Here is a 21,232-nt window from a genome sequence, read left to right on the forward strand (position 1 = left end):
AACCACTGGAGGCCAGGACAGAGAGTCTACTTCTCAACACAGGACAGTCTGTCCTGTACCAGCCTGAACAATAGACAGATATGGGCAGCATATTGCCAAGGTTGGTATCAGGATCCCTGCTTCAGACCACTGGAGGCCAGGACAGAGAGTCTACTTCTCAACACAGGACAGTCTGTCCTGTACCAGCCTGAACAATAGACAGATATGGGCAGCATATTGCCAAGGTTGGTATCAGGATCCCTGCTTCAGACCACTGGAGGCCAGGAGAGAGAGTGTACTTCTCAACACAGGACAGTCTGTCCTGTACCAGCCTGAACAATAGACAGATATGGGCAGCATATTGCCAAGGTTGGTATCAGGATCCCTGCTTCAAACCACTGGAGGCCAGGACAGAGAGTCTACTTCTCAACACAGGACAGTCTGTCCTGTACCAGCCTGAACAATAGACAGATATGGGCTGTATATTGCCAAGGTTGGTATCAGGATCCCTGCTTCAGACCACTGGAGGCCAGGACAGAGAGTCTACTTCTCAACACAGGACAGTCTGTCCTGTACCAGCCTGAACAATAGACAGATATGGGCTGTATATTGCCAAGGTTGGTATCAGGATCCCTGCTTCAGACCACTGGAGGCCACAGGAGAAACATTGTGCTCCTTTGGGGTAATAGAAACATAGGTCTGCACACTTCAACAAACAAACAGGGTTGTATTCCCTCAGGCAGGGTCCAACCCCAGGCAGGGTCCAACCCCAGGCAGGGTCCAACCCCAGGCAGGGTCCTACCCCAGGCAGGGTCCAACCCCAGGCAGGGTCCAACCCCAGGCAGGGTCCAACCCCAGGCAGGGTCCAACCCCAGGCAGGGTCCTACCCCAGGCAGGGTCCAACCCCAGGCAGGGTCCAACCCCAGGCAGGGTCCAACCCCAGGCAGGGTCCAACCCAGGCAGGGTCCAACCCCAGGCAGGGTCCAACCCAGGCAGGGTCCAACCCAGGCAGGGTCCAACCCCAGGCAGGGTCCAACCCCAGGCAGGGTCCAACCCAGGCAGGGTCCAACCCAGGCAGGGTCCAACCCAGGCAGGGTCCAACCCCAGGCAGGGTCCAACCCCAGGCAGGGTCCAACCCCAGGCAGGGTCCAACCTAGGCAGGGTCCAACCCAGGCAGGGTCCAACCCCAGGCAGGGTCCAACCCCAGGCAGGGTCCAACCCAGGCAGGGTCCAACCCCAGGCAGGGTCCAACCCAGGCAGGGTCCAACCCCAGGCAGGGTCCAACCCCAGGCAGGGTCCAACCCCAGGCAGGGTGCAACCCCAGGCAGGGTCCAACCCCAGGCAGGGTCTTACCCCAGGCAGGGTCCAACCCCAGGCAGGGTCCAACCCAGGCAGGGTCCAACCCCAGGCAGGGTCTTACCCCAGGCAGGGTCCAACCCCAGGCAGGGTCCAACCCCAGGCAGGGTCTTACCCCAGGCAGGGTCCAACCCCAGGCAGGGTCCAACCTAGGCAGGGTCCAACCCCAGGCAGGGTCCAACCCCAGGCAGGGTCCAACCTAGGCAGCTATAGTAGGAGCATGTCAAGATGTATAGGTCAGGTTAATACAGGCTCTCATAGGAGGCTGAGCACACTTACAGCATTACAGTACTAATAACCTTCTGAATACCTTCTGTGTCTGACATCAACATGAGGGGATTGAAGTCCTTTCTACGACACTCCAGGTTCGTATCCTTCTTTGAAAAAGTATTGCTTCACCTGCTACATTTCTAGTAGTGTGACAGGGACTCTGGTGTCAGCATGGTAGCAGCCAAGATACAATGGACTCCCTGTGTGTATGTTACATGTGTATCTCTATGGTTACTGTACAACATTCCAACACACTGCCAAGATCAAACAACCACATTATGGGGGGAAGTAAATGGTCTTCCCTAATCTCTCTCTCCATCCCCCTTTCTCTCTATTCCTCTCTCCCCTCTCACCCTCACTCTCCATCCCCCATGTCTCTCTCTTCCTCTTTCCCTCTCTCACCCTCACTCTCCATCCCCCATTTCTCTCTCTTTCCCTCTCCCCTCTCACCCTCACCCTCACTCTCCATCCCCCATTTCTCTCTCTTTCCCTCTCCCCTCTCACCCTCACCCTCACTCTCACCCTCACTCTCCATCCCCCTTTCTCTCTTCCTCTTTCCCTCTCTCCCTTTCTCACCCTCACTCTCCATCCCCATTTCTCTCTTCCTATTTCCCTCTTTCACCCTCACTCTCCATCCCCCATTTCTCTCTCTTCCTCTTTCCCTCTCTCCCTTTCTCACCCTCACTCTCCATCCCCCATTTCTCTCTCTTCCTCTTTCCCTCTTTCACCCTCACTCTCCATCCCCCTTACGCTCTCTTCATCTCTCCCCTCTCACCCTCACCCTCACTCTCCATCCCCCTTTCTCTCTCTTCCTCTCTCCCCTCTCACCCTCACCCTCACTCTCCATCCCCCATTTCCCTCTCTTCCTCTTTCCCTCTCTGACCCTCACTCTCCATCCCCCATTTCTCTCTCTTCCTCTTTCCCTCTCTGACCCTCACTCTCCATCCACCATTTCTCTCTCTTCCTCTTTCACTCTCTCACCCTCACTCTCCATCCCCCCATTTCTCTCTATTCCTCTCTCCCCTCTCACCCTCACTCTCCATCCCCCATGTCTCTCTCTTCCTCTTTCCCTCTCTCACCCTCACCCTCACTCTCCATCCCCCATTTCTCTCTCTTCCTCTTTCCATCTCTCACCCTCACCCTCACTCTCCATCCCCCATTTCTCTCTATTCCTCTCTCCCCTCTCACCCTCACTCTCCATCCCCCATGTCTCTCTCTTCCTCTTTCCCTCTCTCACCCTCACCCTCACTCTCCATCCCCCATTTCTCTCTCTTCCTCTTTCCATCTCTCACCCTCACCCTCACTCTCCATCCCCCATTTCTCTCTCTTCCTCTTTCCCTCTCTCACCCTCACTTTCCATCCCCCATTTCTCTCTCTTCCTCTTTCCCTCTTTCACCCTCACTCTCCATCCCCCATTTCTCTCTCTTCCTCTTTCCCTCTCTCACCCTCACCCTCACCCTCACCCTCACTCTCCATCCCCCATTTCTCTCTCTTCCTCTTTCCTCTTTCCCTCTCTCACCCTCACTCTCATCCCCCATTTCTCTCTCTTCCTCTTTCCCTCTCTCACCCTCACTCTCCATCCCCCATTTCTCTCTCTTCCTCTCTCCCCTCTCACCCTCACCCTCACTCTCCATCCCCCATTTCTCTCTCTCTCTCTCTCTCCCTCTCTCTCTCTCTATCCTTCTCTCTCTCTCTCTCTATACCCCCCCTCTTTCTCTCTTCTCTTCTCTCCCCCCCACCCCCACCCCCTCTCTCTCTCTATCCTTCGCTCTCTCTCTCTCTCTATCCACCCCCCCCCCCCCTCTCTCTCTCGTACCAGCCTGTGCCACATTATAACACATTTGTGTGAGCGTGGCTAACCTTTTTTTTTGCAGAGTTGTATATGAAGTTGAAATATGAAGTAACTTTAGTGACTCACATCACCAGAGAGGGAAACAGTAAGAGACAGAGAGAACCTGTTATTGTAACACAGAGCTGCTGTTAGTGAGTTCACTGCCTGTGTATTTGTGACATCACTGTGATGCCACTGGTAATATCATCAACTCATTTGTCTACAGACTGACTGGAAGCTCCCCAATCAATCCACTGCAGATAAAGTGAAGCAGCACCAGGTTCAGTCAGTCTGTTTGAGTCAGGCTGTATTTCAAGGACATGTGGGGTGAAGGAAACACAGTCATATTTCTCTACATCATTGCTTTTCAACAAAACCATATCAGTGACAACCACATTTAGACTAAAAGTGGCATATTCTGCAGGCTGGCATGTCCACCTTCATGACTCTTATATTGTCCAAATTTCTGCAGGCTGGCATGTCCACCTTCTTGGCTCCTCTATTTTCCAAATCTCTGTCTGCTGGCATGTCCACCTTCATGACTCTTATATTCTCCAAATCTCTGTCTGCTGGCATGTCCACCTTCTTGGCTCTTCGATTGTCCAAATCTCTGCCTGCTGTTGCCTCCTGTACTTCATTCTCCCTGACCTTTCCCATGACCCCTGACAATTCCTTTTTTAATTCAGTCGATTCAAGAAGTAAACTGAAATTCCAATTCCCCTCAATACTTAAAAAAAAGTGGAATAAGAATGTTGGTCCTGAATTGAAATGGAATTGACCCTAACCCTGCTACTCCCCTGTCTTCTGACCTCTCCTGCCCTCTGTCCTGTCTTGCCCTGCTCTGTCCTATCCTGTCCTTCACCTCTGCTCTTCTCCTCTCTCCAGGTAAGACAGGTACAGGTGTGTCAGATGATCTCCTGCCTGACTTTGATGTGAAGATTATGCCAGGTAGGTAGGGGCGTGTCCTCCTCACCTGTGTCTGTCTGTCTCTTCTTTTCACTCATTAACACAAAACTATTGCTTCTTCACTGCCCAATCAGCCTCATGTTGTTCTTTAGTAATCCAATCAGTTATCTTATTACAAATCAAACAAATTATTATGGTCAGTTTACTGTTGAACAATGAGAGAGAGAGCGAGAGAGACAGAAAGAGACAAACCAGAGAGAGTGAGACCAGAGAGATAGGAAGAAAGAGAGAGAGACAGACCAGAGAGATAGGAAGAGAGAGAGCGAGACCAGAGAGATAGGAAGAAAGAGAGAGAGACAGACCAGAGAGAGACAGACCAGAGAGATAGGAAGAGAGAGAGACAGACCAGAGAGATAGGAAGAGAGAGAGACAGACCAGAGAGAGCGAGATCAGAGAGATAGGAAGAAAGAGAGAGAGACAGACCAGAGAGAGACAGACCAGAGAGATAGGAAGAAAGAGAGAGAGACAGACCAGAGAGAGACAGACCAGAGAGATAGGAAGAAAGAGAGAGACTTGTGGTGTCTGACCCAGCCCAAAGGAAGTCCATCATTAGGGATTGTTATTGTGAGTAACATAATGATAGTGAGAGAGTTTACAGGATGGTTGAACTGGACATTACAGAGTAATGATGTTTACAGGATGGTTGAACTGGACATTACAGAGTAATGATGTTTACAGGATGGTTGAACTGGACATTATGGAGTAATGATGTTTACAGGATGGTTGAACAGGACATTATGGAGTAATGATGTTTACAGGATGGTTGAACTGGACATTATGGAGTAATGATGTTTACAGGATGGTTGAACTGGACATTATGGAGTAATGATGTTTACAGGATGGTTGAACTGGACATTACGTGGTAATGATGTTTACAGGATTTACAGGATGGTTGAAATGGACATTATGGAGTAATGATGTTTACAGGATGGTTGAAATGGACATTATGGAGTAATGATGTTTACAGGATGGTTGAACGGGACATTACGTGGTAATGATGTTTACAGGATGGTTGAACAGGACATTATGGAGTAATGATGTTTACAGGATGGTTGAACTGGACATTATGAAGTAATGATGTTTACAGGATGGTTGAACGGGACATTATGGAGTAATGATGTTTACAGGATGGCTGAACTGGACATTATGGAGTAATGATGTTTACAGGGTTTACAGGATGGTTGAACTGGACATTACGGAGTAATGATGTTTACAGGGTTTACAGGATGGTTGAACTGGACATTACGGAGTAATGATGTTTACAGGATGGTTGAACGGGACATTACGGAGTAATGATGTTTACAGGGTGGTTGAACTGGACATTACAGAGTAATGATGTTTACAGGATGGTTGAACTGGACATTATGGAGTAATGATGTTTACAGGATGGTTGAACTGGACATTACGGAGTAATGATGTTTACAGGATGGTTGAACTGGACATTATGGAGTAATGATGTTTACAGGGTTTACAGGATGGTTGAACTGGACATTACGGAGTAATGATGTTTACAGGATGGTTGAACAGGACATTATGGAGTAATGATGTTTACAGGATGGTTGAACTGGACATTATGGAGTAATGATGTTTACAGGATGGTTGAACGGGACATTACGGAGTAATGATGTTTACAGGATGGTTGAACGGGACATTACGTGGTAATGATGTTTACAGGATGGTTGAACAGGACATTATGGAGTAATGATGTTTACAGGATGGTTGAGCTTAACATTATGGAGTAATGATGTTTACAGGATGGTTGAACGGGACATTACGGAGTAATGATGTTTACAGGATGGTTGAACGGGACATTATGGAGTAATGATGTTTACAGGATGGTTGAACTGGACATTATGAAGTAATGATGTTTACAGGATGGTTGAACGGGACATTATGGAGTAATGATGTTTACAGGATGGTTGAACTGGACATTATGGAGTAATGATGTTTACAGGGTTTACAGGATGGTTGAACTGGACATTACGGAGTAATGATGTTTACAGGATGGTTGAACTGGACATTATGGAGTAATGATGTTTAGAGGGTTTACAGGATGGTTGAATGGGACATTACGGAGTAATGATGTTTACAGGGTGGTTGAACTGGACATTACAGAGTAATGATGTTTACAGGATGGTTGAACTGGACATTATGGAGTAATGATGTTTACAGGGTTTACAGGATGGTTGAACTGGACATTACGGAGTAATGATGTTTACAGGATGGTTGAACTGGACATTATGGAGTAATGATGTTTACAGGATGGTTGAACGGGACATTACGGAGTAATGATGTTTACAGGATGGTTGAACTGGACATTATGGAGTAATGATGTTTACAGGATGGTTGAACTGGACATTACGGAGTAATGATGTTTACAGGGTGGTTGAACTGGACATTATGGAGTAATGATGTTTACAGGGTGGTTGAACTGGACATTATGGAGTAATGATGTTTACAGGGTTTACAGGATGGTTGAACTGGACATTATGGAGTAATGATGTTTACAGGGTTTACAGGATGGTTGAACTGGACATTACAGAGTAATGATGTTTACAGGATGGTTGAACTGGACATTATGGAGTAATGATGTTTACAGGGTTTACAGGATGGTTGAACTGGACATTATGGAGTAATGATGTTTACAGGGTTTACAGGATGGTTGAACTGGACATTATGGAGTAATGATGTTTACAGGGTTTACAGGATGGTTGAACTGGACATTACAGAGTAATGATGTTTACAGGATGGTTGAACTGGACATTATGGAGTAATGATGTTTACAGGGTGGTTGAACTGGACATTATGGAGTAATGATGTTTAGAGGGTTTACAGGATGGTTGAACTGGAGATTATGGAGTAATGATGTTTACAGGATGGTTGAACAGGACATTATGGAGTAATGATGTTTACCGGGTTTACAGGATGGTTGAACTGGACATTATGGAGTAATGATGTTTACAGGATGGTTGAACTGGACATTATGGAGTAATGATGTTTACAGGATGGTTGAACAGGACATTATGGAGTAATGATGTGTACAGGGTTTACAGGATGGTTGAACTGGACATTATGGAGTAATGATGTTTACAGGATGGTTGAACGGGACATTACGGAGTAATGATGTTTACAGGATGGTTGAACTGGACATTACGGAGTAATGATGTTTACAGGATGGTTGAACTGGACATTATGGAGTAATGATGTTTACAGGGTTTACAGGATGGTTGAACTGGACATTACAGAGTAATGATGTTTACAGGATGGTTGAACTGGACATTACGGAGTAATGATGTTTACAGGATGGTTGAACAGGACATTATGGAGTAATGATGTTTACAGGGTTTACAGGATGGTTGAACTGGACATTACGGAGTAATGATGTTTACAGGATGGTTGAACTGGACATTACGGAGTAATGATGTTTACAGGATGGTTGAACTGGACATCACGGAGTAATGATGTTTACAGGATGGTTGAACTGGACATTATGGAGTAATGATGTTTACAGGATGGTTGAACGGGACATTACGGAGTAATGATGTTTACAGGATGGTTGAACGGGACATTATGGAGTAATGATGTTTACATGATGGTTGAACTGGACATTATGGAGTAATGATGTTTACAGGATGGTTGAACTGGACATTATGGAGTAATGATGTTTACAGGATGGTTGAACTGGACATTATGGAGTAATGATGTTTACAGGATGGTTGAACGGGACATTATGGAGTAATGATGTTTACATGATGGTTGAACTGGACATTACGGAGTAATGATGTTTACAGGATGGTTGAACTGGACATTATGGAGTAATGATGTTTACAGGATGGTTGAACTGGACATTACGGAGTAATGATGTTTACAGGATGGTTGAACGGGACATTACGTGGTAATGATGTTTACAGGATGGTTGAACAGGACATTATGGAGTAATGATGTTTACAGGATGGTTGAACTGGACATTATGGAGTAATGATGTTTACAGGATGGTTGAACTGGACATTACGGAGTAATGATGTTTACAGGATGGCTGAACGGCACATCATGGGAGTCAGAGAGAAGGGAGTTGATATTGTCTTCTGTCACATTCCCCAAATTCAGATGTTTCCTCATCTTGGAGGTTGTTGACAGATTTGGGTATGGTGAGATGGAAATGGCTTATTCAGTGATGACTCATTCACTCTCATTTCAAATGTTGATGTTGCACTAGTACGTGTTCTTCTCAACAGCAGCTCCCACATCATACTGTAATGTTTTTGTTTAGCAGCTCCCACATCGTACTGTAGTGTTTGTGTTTAGCAGCTCCCACATCGTACTGTAGTGTTTGTGTTTAGCAGCTCCCACATCGTACTGTAGTGTTTGTGTTTAGCAGATCCCACATCGTACTGTAGTGTTTGTGTTTAGCAGCTCCCACATCGTACTGTAGTGTTTGTGTTTAGCAGCTCCCACATCGTACTGTAGTGTTTGTGTTTAGCAGATCCCACATCGTACTGTAATGTTTTTGTTTAGCAGCTCCCACATCGTACTGTAGTGTTTGTGTTTAGCAGCTCCCACATCGTACTGTAGTGTTTGTGTTTAGCAGCTCCCACATCGTACTGTAGTGTTTGTGTTTAGCAGCTCCCACATCGTATCGTACTGTAGTGTTTGTGTTTAGCAGCTCCCACATCGTACTGTAGTGTTTGTGTTTAGCAGCTCCCACATCGTACTGTAGTGTTTGTGTTTGTGTTTAGCAGCTCCCACATCGTACTGTAGTGTTTGTGTTTAGCAGCTCCCACATCGTACTGTAGTGTTTGTGTTTAGCAGCTCCCACATCGTACTGTAGTGTTTGTGTTTAGCAGCTCCCACATCGGACTGTAGTGTTTGTGTTTAGCAGCTCCCACATCGTACTGTAGTGTTTGTGTTTAGCAGATCCCACATCGTACTGTAGTGTTTGTGTTTAGCAGATCCCACATCGTACTGTAGTGTTTGTGTTTAGCAGATCCCACATCGTACTGTAGTGTTTGTGTTTAGCAGCTCCCACATCGTACTGTAGTGTTTGTGTTTAGCAGCTCCCACATCGTACTGTAGTGTTTGTGTTTAGCAGATCCTACATCGTACTGTAGTGTTTGTGTTTAGCAGCTCCCACATCGTACTGTAGTGTTTGTGTTTAGCAGCTCCCACATCGTACTGTAGTGTTTGTGTTTAGCAGCTCCCACATCGTACTGTAGTGTTTGTGTTTAGCAGATCCTACATCGTACTGTAGTGTTTGTGTTTAGCAGCTCCCACATCGTACTGTAGTGTTTGTGTTTAGCAGCTCCCACATCGTACTGTAGTGTTTGTGTTTAGCAGCTCCCACATCGTACTGTAGTGTTTGTGTTTAGCAGCTCCCACATCGTACTGTAGTGTTTGTGTTTAGCAGCTCCCACATCGTACTGTAATGTTTGTGTTTAGCAGCTCCCACATCGTACTGTAGTGTTTGTGTTTAGCAGCTCCCACATCGTACTGTAGTGTTTGTGTTTAGCAGCTCCCACATCGTACTGTAGTGTTTGTGTTTAGCAGCTCCCACATCGTACTGTAGTGTTTGTGTTTAGCAGCTCCCACATCGTACTGTAGTGTTTGTGTTTAGCAGCTCCCACATCGTACTGTAGTGTTTGTGTTTAGCAGCTCCCACATCGTACTGTAGTGTTTGTGTTTAGCAGCTCCCACATCGTACTGTAGTGTTTGTGTTTAGCAGCTCCCACATCGTACTGTAGTGTTTGTGTTTAGCAGCTCCCACATCGTACTGTAGTGTTTGTGTTTAGCAGCTCCCACATCGTACTGTAGTGTTTGTGTTTAGCAGCTCCCACATCGTACTGTAGTGTTTGTGTTTAGCAGCTCCCACATCGTACTGTAGTGTTTGTGTTTAGCAGCTCCCACATCGTACTGTAGTGTTTGTGTTTAGCAGCTCCCACATCGTACTGTAGTGTTTGTGTTTAGCAGCTCCCACATCGTACTGTAGTGTTTGTGTTTAGCAGCTCCCACATCATACTGTAGTGTTTGTGTTTAGCAGCTCCCACATCGTACTGTAGTGTTTGTGTTTAGCAGCTCCCACATCGTACTGTAGTGTTTGTGTTTAGCAGCTCCCACATCGTATTGTAGTGTTTGTAGTTGGTAAAATATTAATATTCAGGGCATTTGGAAAGTATTCAGAACCCTTGACTTTTCCCACATTTTGTTATGTCTTATTTTAAAATTGATTAAATAGTTTTTTCCCCTCATCAATCTACACACAAAACCCCATAATGACAAAGCAAAAACAGGTTTGTAGAATATTTGTACAAATTTATTTGAAAAAATCTGAAATATCACAAGTATTCAGACCCTTTACTCAGTACTTTGTTTAAGCACCTTTGGCAGTGATTACAGCCTCGAGTCTTCTTGGGTATGATGCTGAAAGCTTGGCACACCTGTATTTGGGGAGTTTCTCCCATTTTTCTCTGCAGATCCTCTCAAGCTCTGTCAGGTTTGATGGGGAGCGTCGCTGCAAAGCTATTTTCAGGTCTCTCCAGAGATGTTCGATCGGGTTCAACTCCTGAGCACTCTGGAGTAGGTTTTCATCAAGGACCTCTCTGTACTTTGCTCTGTTCATATTTCCCTCGATCCTGACTAGTCTCCCAGTCCCTGCCGCTGAAAAACATCCCCACAGAATGATGCCGCCACCACCATGCTTCACCATAGGGATGGTGCCAGGTTTCCTCCAGATGTGACGCTTGGCATTCACGACAAAGATTTCGATTTGGTTTCATCAGACCAGAGAATCTTGTTTCTCATGGTCTGAGAGACCTTTTGGTGCCTTTTGGCAAACTCCAAGTGGGCTGTCATGTGCCTTATTGTGAGGAGTGGCTTCTGTCTGACCACTCAACCAGGCCCTTCTCCCACGTTTGCTCAGTTTGGCCGGGCGGCCAGCTCTAGGAAGAGTCTTGGTGGTTCCAAACTTCTTCCATTTAAGAATGATGGAGGCCACTGTGTTCTTGGGGACCTTCAATACTGCAGACATTTTTAGTACCCTTCCCCAGATCTGTGCCTCGACACAATCTTGCCTCGGAGCTCTACTTCCTTCGACCTCTTGGCTTGGTTGACATGTAGAGACATCTAAAGGATGATCAATGGAAACAGGATGGACCTGAGCTCAATTTAGAGTCTCATAGAAAAGGGTCTGAATACCTATGTAAATAAGGTTCTACTTTTTTAATTTGAATACATTTGCTAAAATTTCTGAAAAACTGTTTTCACTTTGTCATAATGGGGTGTTGTGTGTGGATTGATGAGGAACAAAATGATTTAATCGATTTTAGAACAAGGCTGTAATGTAAAAACAAAATGTGGGAAAATGGAAGGGGTTTAAATACATTCTGAATGCATTGTTTGTCTCTGTGTATTAGAGAGAATACAAACATGTCTCTGTGTGTAGTATATAGAATACAAATATATGTCTCTGTGTGTAGGATATAGAATACAAATATATGTCTCTGTGTGTAGTATATAGAATACAAATATATGTCTCTGTGTGTAGTATATAGAATATAAATATATGTCTCTGTGTGTAGTATATAGAATACAAATATATGTCTCTGTGTGTAGTATATAGAATACAAATATATGTCTCTGTGTGTAGTATATAGAATATAAATATATGTCTCTGTGTGTAGTATATAGAATACAAATATGTGTCTCTATGTGTAGTATATAGAATATAAATATATGTCTCTGTGTGTAGTATATAGAATATAAATATATGTCTCTGTGTGTAGAATATAGAATATAAATATATGTCTCTGTGTGTAGTATATAGAATATAAATATATGTCTCTATGTGTAGTATATAGAATATAAATATATGTCTCTGTGTGTAGTATATAGAATATAAATATATGTCTCTGTGTGTAGAATATAGAATATAAATATATGTCTCTGTGTGTAGTCATCATTCTGTCATAATGATGGTAGTCGATTAGATCAGTATCAACAATGTACTCTCTGCATGACATACTGTAACAGGAAACACTCTTTCCCTTTCCTGCCTGTAGCCTAGTCCCCTGACCAGACTTCCTGAAAAGTTGAGAGGATGTGTGTGTGTGTGTGTGGAGAGTGCGAGGGAATACTCTTCCAAGCAAAAACAAATACCACTTCCTACTCTAGAATGTTTTTGAAATGTAACTTTCATCTCTCTCTCTCTTCCAGAATGGGCCTTTGTGGGCTCGGTAGCCCTGGGTATTATCCTGTTCATCTTGCTGTTTGGTGTGTGTTGGTGCCAGTGCTGTCCTCACTCCTGCTGCTGTTATGTGTCCTGTTGGTGCTGCCCTGAGACCTGCTGCTGCCCACGACACTGTAAGTCCTGCTGCTTCCACTGGAGATCACACCACGTTAGATCAACTGTTGTAGTAAACTAATATTGTAGCATACTACAGTTATTGTAGCATATCATACTGTATGTCACTCATTCTACCAATCCACTACCACCTTTTTAGTGGATATAATGTCTACTACTGTAGAATTCCCAGAGCACCTGTGGAGTGTGGAATACCTGAAGTATTACCTGTGGAGTCTGGAATACCTGAAGTATTACCTGTGGAGTCTGGAATACCTGAAGTATTACATGTGGAGTCTGAAATATCTGAAGTGATGAATGTTCCACCTCCAGTATTACCTGTGGAGTCTGGAATACCTGAAGTGATGAATGTTCCACCTCCAGTATTACATGTGGAGTCTGGAATACCTGAAGTATTACCTGTGGAGTCTGGAATACCTGAAGTGATGAATGTTCCACCTCCAGTATTACCTGTGGAGTCTGGAATACCTGAAGTGATGAATGTTCCACCTCCAGTAATACATGTGGAGTCTGGAATACCTGAAGTGATGAATGTTCCACCTCCAGTATTACCTGTGGAGTCTGGAATACCTGAAGTGATGAATGTTCATCCTTCAGTCCTTTCTGTGTCTTCTATCTCTCTGTCCTCTCTCCATGTAGTGTACGAGGCAGGAAAGGGGTTGAGGAGCAGGGCTTCGTCCCCCCAGATCGCTGTCTATCCACCCTACTACGTACCTGGGGTCCCGGCCATGGTCCCCATCGCTCCCCCCTCCCTGGTGGACACCACGATGATGTCCGCTCCCCCCTCTGTGTCAGAGAGCAGTGCAGCTGGAGGTGGGTACTGGGTCTGGTGTTGTCTATTGATGTTCTGATGTTTTAAACGTTATCTAACAAACTGCCTTTTGATTTGTAACTTAATTTAAAGCTGCAATATAAGAAACATACTGGTATAGTTGAACAGCCATTTCTTCACCTTGTTGAACGTGTGGAAAGCTCATACAGAGTCCCAACAGTTTGTCGTAGTGAGGCCTGTCTCTCCTCTCCTGCCTGACAAGTGTTTGTTGTCTCATATACGTCTCAGTGCGGCCTGTGTACCGGCTGCAGTCTACTCTGGATCAGTCCTCTCTGGATCAGGACTCTCTGAAGGTGTTGCAGCACGTAGAGAAACAGCTGGCTCTTTTCCACCCGGCCAAGGCCCAGAGCCACGACTGTAAGCCCGACAGACAGACAAACAGACAGTAGACTCTATACAACCTATACTCTACTCTGTCTGAAATCCACTTCTGCATGTGTCATGACTGTAAGCCCTACAGACAGACAGATAGTTACCCTACCCTGTGTAGACTCAGCAGGACTTATAATGTACTACACTCTGACATCCTCTGTGAAATCAAATCCACTCTGAAATCAACCTGACTCATGGTTGTAAGCCCTACAGACAGACAACCCCTGTGTAGGACAGAGTCAACATGCTTTTTATACTCTAGCTATAATCTGCATGAAATCCATTCTGAAATAACCTCTGCCTACACACTACTCTCTGAAATAACCTCTGCCTACACACTACTCTCTGAAATCCTAGCTTCAACAGTGCTCCTCTTCTCTCTTCTCCTGCAACTGCACAAGCATTTCGCTACACCCGCAATAACATCTGCTAAATATGTGACCAATAAAAATGTGTTTGACTTGAACTCATAAAGACAACACACCTGATTCCTCCTACTTCATAAAGACAACACACCTGATTCATCCTACTTCATAAAGACAACTCACCTGATTCCTCCTACTTCATAAAGACAACACACCTGATTATTCCTACTTCATAAAGACAACACACCTGATTCATCCTACTTCATAAAGACAACACACCTGATTCCTCCTACTTCATAAAGACAACACACCTGATTCATCCTACTTCATAAAGACAACACACCTGATTCTTCCTACTTCATAAAGACAACACACCTGATTCTTCCTACTTCATAAAGACAACACACCTGATTCTTCCTACTTCATAAAGACAACACACCTGATTCTTCCTACTTCATAAAGACAACACACCTGATTCCTGCAACTTCATAAAGACAACACACCTGATTATTCCTACTTCATAAAGACAACACACCTGATTCTTCCTCGTTTTGTGAGCCAGTCTCACACTATCCGTACATCACCACCTTGTTGATCCTCATCTAATGATTCATTCCTCGATTTCCTCCAATCCTCATCAACTGCTGGTAATTGTTTTCTTTCTCCGATTGGATGTGTTGGCCTTGTGTGTCAAAGACAGTCTGTAAAAGAAGACCTATTGTAATGTGTCTGTTTGTTTCAGAGGTTTTTCATCTAGGACTTCCTCTCTCTCTATGTTATGTGCATGTCCACTGGATTCTTCATTCACCTGGCATCTTATCTTAGTCACTGTGATACTAAAACTGTGATTCATAGTATCATAAATACAGAAACGTACTCATGTCTCCACCCCTCCTCTCTCCTCCCCCTTCCCTCTCCTCTTCCTCAGCCTGCAGTATCTCAGAGCTCAGTTCTCTCCATGAGGTGGATACAGGGGGTTTCCGTCAGTCTTACCGCCAGATACAGAAGAAGGCCCTGCCAGCCATCCCTGACCACGACCGTGACCTTGAAGACATCCCTGACCTCCATCATCCCTCGTCCTCCTCTCAGACCCGTCGCCCCACACGCTACCAGCACCGCCGCAACCGCAGCATTGAGGAGGACCATCATCATGATAATAACAGCAGGTCGCCAGAAACACCTTTAGACTGACTGTGTGTGGAGGGGAGTGGGGGTTGTGTGTGTGTGGAGGGGAGTGGGGGTTGTGTGTGTGTCTTCATAGGGGTTGTGTGTGTGTGTCTTCATAGGGGTTGTGTGTGTGTGTCTTCATAGGGGTTGTGTGTGTGTGTCTTCATAGGGGTTGTGTGTGTGTGTCTTCGTGTGTGTGTGTGTGTGTGTGTGTGTGTGTGTGTGTGTGTGTGTGTGTGTGTCTTCATAGGGGTTGTGTGTGTGTGTGTGTGTGTGTCTTCATAGGGGTTGTGTGTGTGTGTGTGTGTGTGTCTTCATAGGGGTTGTGTGTGTGTGTGTGTCTTCATAGGGGTTGTGTGTGTGTGTGTGTGTGTGTGTGTGTGTGTTCTGCATGTTCTAAGTTCCTAATGAGATGTTATGTCCAGGTGGAACCCTCGTTCGGAGCACCTGCAGCGTAAGGCCTTCCTCCTGGGTGGGAAGTCAGGCTCTCTGGATGAGCTGGAGGAGTTTTCCCAGTGCTACAGACAGAGAGGCCCCAGGGAGGAGCTCACCGTCAGGGACATCAGAGACACCGACCAGGAGTACGAGAGACTGGAGCTGCGGGAACGAGAAGGTGACCGGGATAGGGATCGAGATCGGGAATACTGTCCGCCTTCTTACCGGGACAAGACGACGAAACGTGGTTACCGTGACAACAGAGATTGCGATGACCGCGCAGAGACTTGGCGAGAACGAGATCGCCAAGAGGATTGCCATGGAGATCGTCAGGGAAACCGACAACGCAGTCCGCCACCCTCGCCCAAGAAGAGACGGGGCACGTGGGACAACGAGCTGGAGCAGCGCCCCCCTAAACCCCCCGCCCCTCCTCCCCCTCCTCGCCAGAGCCCCCGGGGGCGGGACTACGATGACGAACTCCTGAGCACTCTTTTGGAGCGCAAGACCAGACGGGGTGGGGCCAGTGACAGTGGAGGTGATAGGGGCAGGGGAGGGGGGCGCAGCGAAGAGGACACGCCCTCAGACACACCCTCTAAGGGTTCTAAGGGCTCTAAGAAGAGCAGCGGCAGTGGCGGTGAGCGTCACCATGGCCGTTGTCCTAGCAACAGGGAGGTGGAGTTGGTATTAGACTCACGGGGAGAAGACTCTCTACCCCCGTACTGCCAGACTGCGTTAGAGCGGTTCAGAGCCGCTGAGCGCCCCTCCCCCTCCCCTCGCCCCTCCACCCATTCTTCCCGCCCCTCCAACGGAGGCTCCACCCATAGCCACGCCCATACCCTACAGCAGGAGAGCGGAGAGGAGCGGGATAAGCCCCGGAAAGTGGTGAGCTACATTTAGGGTACACCCAGTATGGGTTCACTTCATCCACAGTAGAAATACACTGAAGAGATACTGTACTATAGTTGAGACTACTGATTTAGGGCAAAGATATCCTTATGCTCATACAGTACTGTAGCTAAGACTGCTTAAAGGGATACTTCAGGATTTTGTCAATTAATCCCTTTATCTACTTCCCCAGAGTAAGATTAACCTGTGGATACTGTTTTTATGTCTCTGCGTACAGTTTGAAGGAAGATGCTAACTAACGTTAGCACAATGACTGGACGTCTATGGTAACTGCTAGCAACGCTAGTTAGCATTGGTTTGAAAAACTACTGAATGCAGAGACATAAAATTGGTATCCATGAGTTAATCTGACTGGGGAAGTAGATAAAGGGCTTCATTGCCAAAATCCCCAAGTATCCCTTTAAGGTAAGACAAGAGATAAGCTTATGCCCATCTTTCTCAGGTATGGAGGCTCACCTTAACAGATATACTGTGACTCAGGTGAGAAAGGAATCTGTTTTAGAAGTCATTGCACCTGTGCCTCTTTAGCCAGAGAGATAAGCAGAATCAGACCATAATAAGAAAAGCTGGAAAACTATCGTCAAGATCTGAACCTGAACCACTTTGCTTACCTTTTATAGCGTTCCTTTCTGCTATTTTTTTGGGGGGGGGTTTCTTATTCCCTGGGTTTGTTTTTCTAATCTAATGGTTTACAACTGTGTTTATATGGACTTTTATGGATCTAACTCCATTTGTCTGCAATCAGTTACAATTAAAAGGCACAGGTGATTAGATATCACATTTGTTCAACTTAACATATTGACTAGCACTACTACTACTACAACTACTACTACTACCACCACTACTACTACTACTACTACTACTACCACTACTACTACTTGGCTAATGCCAGCGTTGTGTTCAGCCTTCTAACAGTTTTTTTTTTTTTACCTCAGTTGAAATGGCAGAGCCAGGTCAAATCTCTTTGTAACCTTTGTGCCCCCAATGTGACCCCAGAACCTGACGTCACTTATCCTTCTTATTCTGCCTGCTTGCTTCTCCTCTCCCAACTAACTGACAGAGCTGGGCTTGCTGCTCCTCTCCCAACTAACTGACAGAGCTGGGCTTGCTGCTCCTCTCCCAACTAACTGACAGAGCTTGGCTTACTGCCCCTCTCCCAACTAACTGACAGAGCTGGGCTTGCTTCTCCTCTCCCAACTAACTGACAGAGCTGGGCTTGCTGCTCCTCTCCCAACTAACTGACAGAGCTTGGCTTGCTGCCCCTCTCCCAACTAACTGACAGAGCTTGGCTTGCTGCTCCTCTCCCAACTAACTGACAGAGCTTGGCTTGCTGCTCCTCTCCCAACTAACTGACAGAGCTTGGCTTGCTGCTCCTCTCCCAACTAACTGACAGAGCTTGGCTTGCTGCTCCTCTCCCAACTAACTGACAGAGCTGGGCTTGCTGCTACTCTCCCAACTAACTGACAGAGCTGGGCTTGCTGCCCCTCTCCCAACTAACTGACAGAGCTTGGCTTGCTGCTCCTCTCCCAACTAACTGACAGAGCTGGGCTTGCTGCTCCTCTCCCAACTAACTGACAGAGCTGGGCTTGCTTCTCCTCTCCCAACTAACTGACAGCGCTTGGCTTGCTGCTCCTCTCCCAACTAACTGACAGAGCTTGGCTTGCTACTCCTCTCCCAACTAACTGACAGAGCTTGGCTGAGACGAGCGGGGTATTTTCACCATTACACTGGGCCAAATGAGCACAAAGCACAGCTTCCATCACTCTGCACACACGTGACTAACGTGAAGCTCTCTTGCTGTTTTCTTTTAACAGAGCACTCTTCTTAGCAGAGACTCTCTCATAGTTTGATGCCTGGAGAGGACACATACAGACTCTGGGAAAGACACTGGGGATAATCCTCTACCCCCCCCCATCACCCCACACAGGGGATCATCCTCTACCCCCCCATCACCCCACACTGGGGATAATCCTCTACCCCCCCCATCACCCCACACAGGGGATCATCCTCTACCCCCCCATCACCCCACACAGGGGATCATCCTCTACTCCCCCATCACCCCACACTGGGGAGGAGAGAGGTTCTCAGAGCACACTAGGCAAGCAGAGAACCCCATGGAGAGGTCAGTGACCAGCAGAGGGAATGGCTACCTCTGAGTGACAGGCAGTACAACCACTGGACTGACCATGGCACAGGACGTGGGAGGGTCTGATCAGACTTTAGATACACATCAATCACCATGACCTAAGAAGAAGAGTACTGTTCAGAGCTGTGACAAAGACCTCTGGATGCACAGGACAAATAGCACTGTGTGTGTGTGTGAGACGAAGTATGGTGCTTATTCCTGTCTGCTCTTTTGTGTGTGAGAGTGAATAGTTTCTCCATCTCCCTCTCCATTCTATTCTCCTCTCTCACTAACAACACACACTGAATGACGATGTCATTCCGGAGTTTCTGTCACTGCCACCTCTACACAGTGCAACGCTCTCTCTGTGAAGTCGCTGAATGATGATGTCACTCTGGAGTTTCTGCCACAGCCTGCACCACCACTGCCCAGTCACGGTCGAAGGCCGCCGTTGAGACAACGTTTGGATTCTGTTGTGTGAATGGTCTGGATCCCCCATACCATTGTGTTTTTCAGTGTAAAGCACCTGTTGGCCTTGCTTGGCCTTGACTCTGTGGATAGAGGACACAGTGTTTCTTAATCATTGTGTTTAATGTAATGATACAATGTGGGTTATACCCAGTAAGTTTGGACTAGAGGGTACTACTAACAGAGCCGGGGAGAGAAACTGGAACTTTAGGGACGGCAGGTAGCCTAGCGGTTAAGAGCGAAAGGTTGGTGGTTCAAATCCTCGAGCCGCCTAGGGTGAAAAGAAATGTGTTGATGTGCCCTTGAGCAAGGCACTTAACCCTAATCGCTCCTGTAAGTTGCTCTGGATAAGAGCGTCTGCTAGATGACGTAAATGTACTGGGTTGTGATTATGTGCCATCTATCCTTCGAAGACTGTATTTGGTTTATAATAGTTTTATACATAGTTTATCAACTCTGCCTGTCTCTGTGTTAAATCATGTTGTGATTACAATGCAGTAAATGATTGTGCAAGTGTAACTGAAAGCACTTGTGGGTATGTCTGTGTGTGTTTAAGATAAGATAACCAAGGTGTGTTTAGTTTTCTTATCATTGTTGTGTAAACTGCTAAACACACAACTTTATCTCCACTCATTAGCACTTACACACACACACACACACACACACACACACATTTACTGACCTTCATGCAAATATACTGGCTGTCAACTTACCACAGCTCTTTCTCGCGCCTTGTAGAAGGATTCGTTACAATTGTTCATGTTTAGTGTCGTTTTTTTCCACTTCTTTCAGTGTAGTTATTGCTCATAGCTTTTGTGCTTTTCTATGTTATTTTCTTTCTATGCTTGTTCTACGTCATCGTGTTCCTGTGTTCCATTTATCTGTCTGTCAATGAGACGGTTGTTTCACAGCCCAGCTCCCTGTCTGTCAATGAGACGGTTGTTTCACTGAGTTGAAGTCATAGGCGACAGGCAACAATGGCTTTGTCTATTTATGATCATCACCAACTGACTGTTACTCTAAGAGATCTGGTAATCACACACACACACACACACACACACACACACACACAGTATCTTGGAAAGTGCATGTTGGTGAACACTAAACGGCGGCAGGGTAGCCTAGCGGTTAGAGTGTTGGACTAGTAACCGAAAGGTTGCAAGTTCAAATCCCCGAGCTGACAAGGTACAAATCTGTCGTTCTGCCCCTGAACAGGCAGTTAACCCACTGTTCCCAGGCCGTCATTTAAAATAAGAATGTGTTCTTAACTGACTTGCCTAGTTAAATAAAGGTAAAATAAATAAACACGGAAGTTGTATTTCTCCTTTAGGTCACCTTGTTATAGTAACTTATACCATAACTGGGGCTTTTTGCAATAACACTTACCGTCCGTTACAAACTAATGCCTAATTAACTATTATTTATTATTTACCTCCAGAGACGCAGTTTAACCACAGCCTTTACCTCAAATACTGTTGACCAGGCAGCTTCAATCTCATTCAATAAAGTCTACTTAATCTACACATCTTCTCCACTGTCCTTCATTCAGTTTATAAGGACATTTTGTCATCCTTCAGGTGTTATGTCTTTATGGTAGTAAAGTATGTCTTATAAATCACTGTAGTAAAGTATGTCTTATAAATCATTGTAGACTTGTAAACTGTGGTATGTTTTATAAACTATTTGTGAATCAACAATGTAGTTCTTATGAAGACTATATGAATGCTCTAGAAAGTCTTGATATAAGTGGGTCAGTTAATTGTTCTGTTTTCTGATACACATGTCCTCTGTTGTGTCTGAGGCGCTG

At 45.7% G+C, this 21,232-nt stretch overlaps 1 protein-coding gene across 7 annotated transcripts in view; it reads left to right on the forward strand.

Moving 5' to 3' along the window:
* The window catches only part of LOC110495403 (immunoglobulin-like domain-containing receptor 2), a 44,184-nt gene extending 23,236 nt beyond the window's left edge, over nucleotides 1–20,948 (forward strand). Inside the window, exons 4-11 of one of the 7 annotated variants that reach the window (XM_036951578.2) lie at nucleotides 4,322–4,384; nucleotides 12,608–12,754; nucleotides 13,395–13,568; nucleotides 13,816–13,944; nucleotides 15,253–15,490; nucleotides 15,917–16,808; nucleotides 17,275–17,312; nucleotides 18,647–20,948. In XM_036951578.2, the coding sequence (XP_036807473.1) occupies nucleotides 4,322–4,384; nucleotides 12,608–12,754; nucleotides 13,395–13,568; nucleotides 13,816–13,944; nucleotides 15,253–15,490; nucleotides 15,917–16,808; nucleotides 17,275–17,307 (1,676 nt within the window). In that variant the 3' untranslated portion in view covers nucleotides 17,308–17,312; nucleotides 18,647–20,948. The remainder of the gene's footprint in view (nucleotides 1–4,321; nucleotides 4,385–12,607; nucleotides 12,755–13,394; nucleotides 13,569–13,815; nucleotides 13,945–15,252; nucleotides 15,491–15,916; nucleotides 16,809–17,274; nucleotides 17,313–18,646) is intronic. The other 6 variants (XM_036951576.2, XM_090207286.1, XM_090207285.1 and 3 more) reach the window with 6 other exon arrangements.
* Nucleotides 20,949–21,232: the final 284 nt, after the last annotated feature.

Source organism: Oncorhynchus mykiss, chromosome 18 (genome assembly GCF_057628025.1).
Source record: "Oncorhynchus mykiss isolate SJ-2025 chromosome 18, ASM5762802v1, whole genome shotgun sequence".
NCBI lineage: Eukaryota > Metazoa > Chordata > Actinopteri > Salmoniformes > Salmonidae > Oncorhynchus > Oncorhynchus mykiss.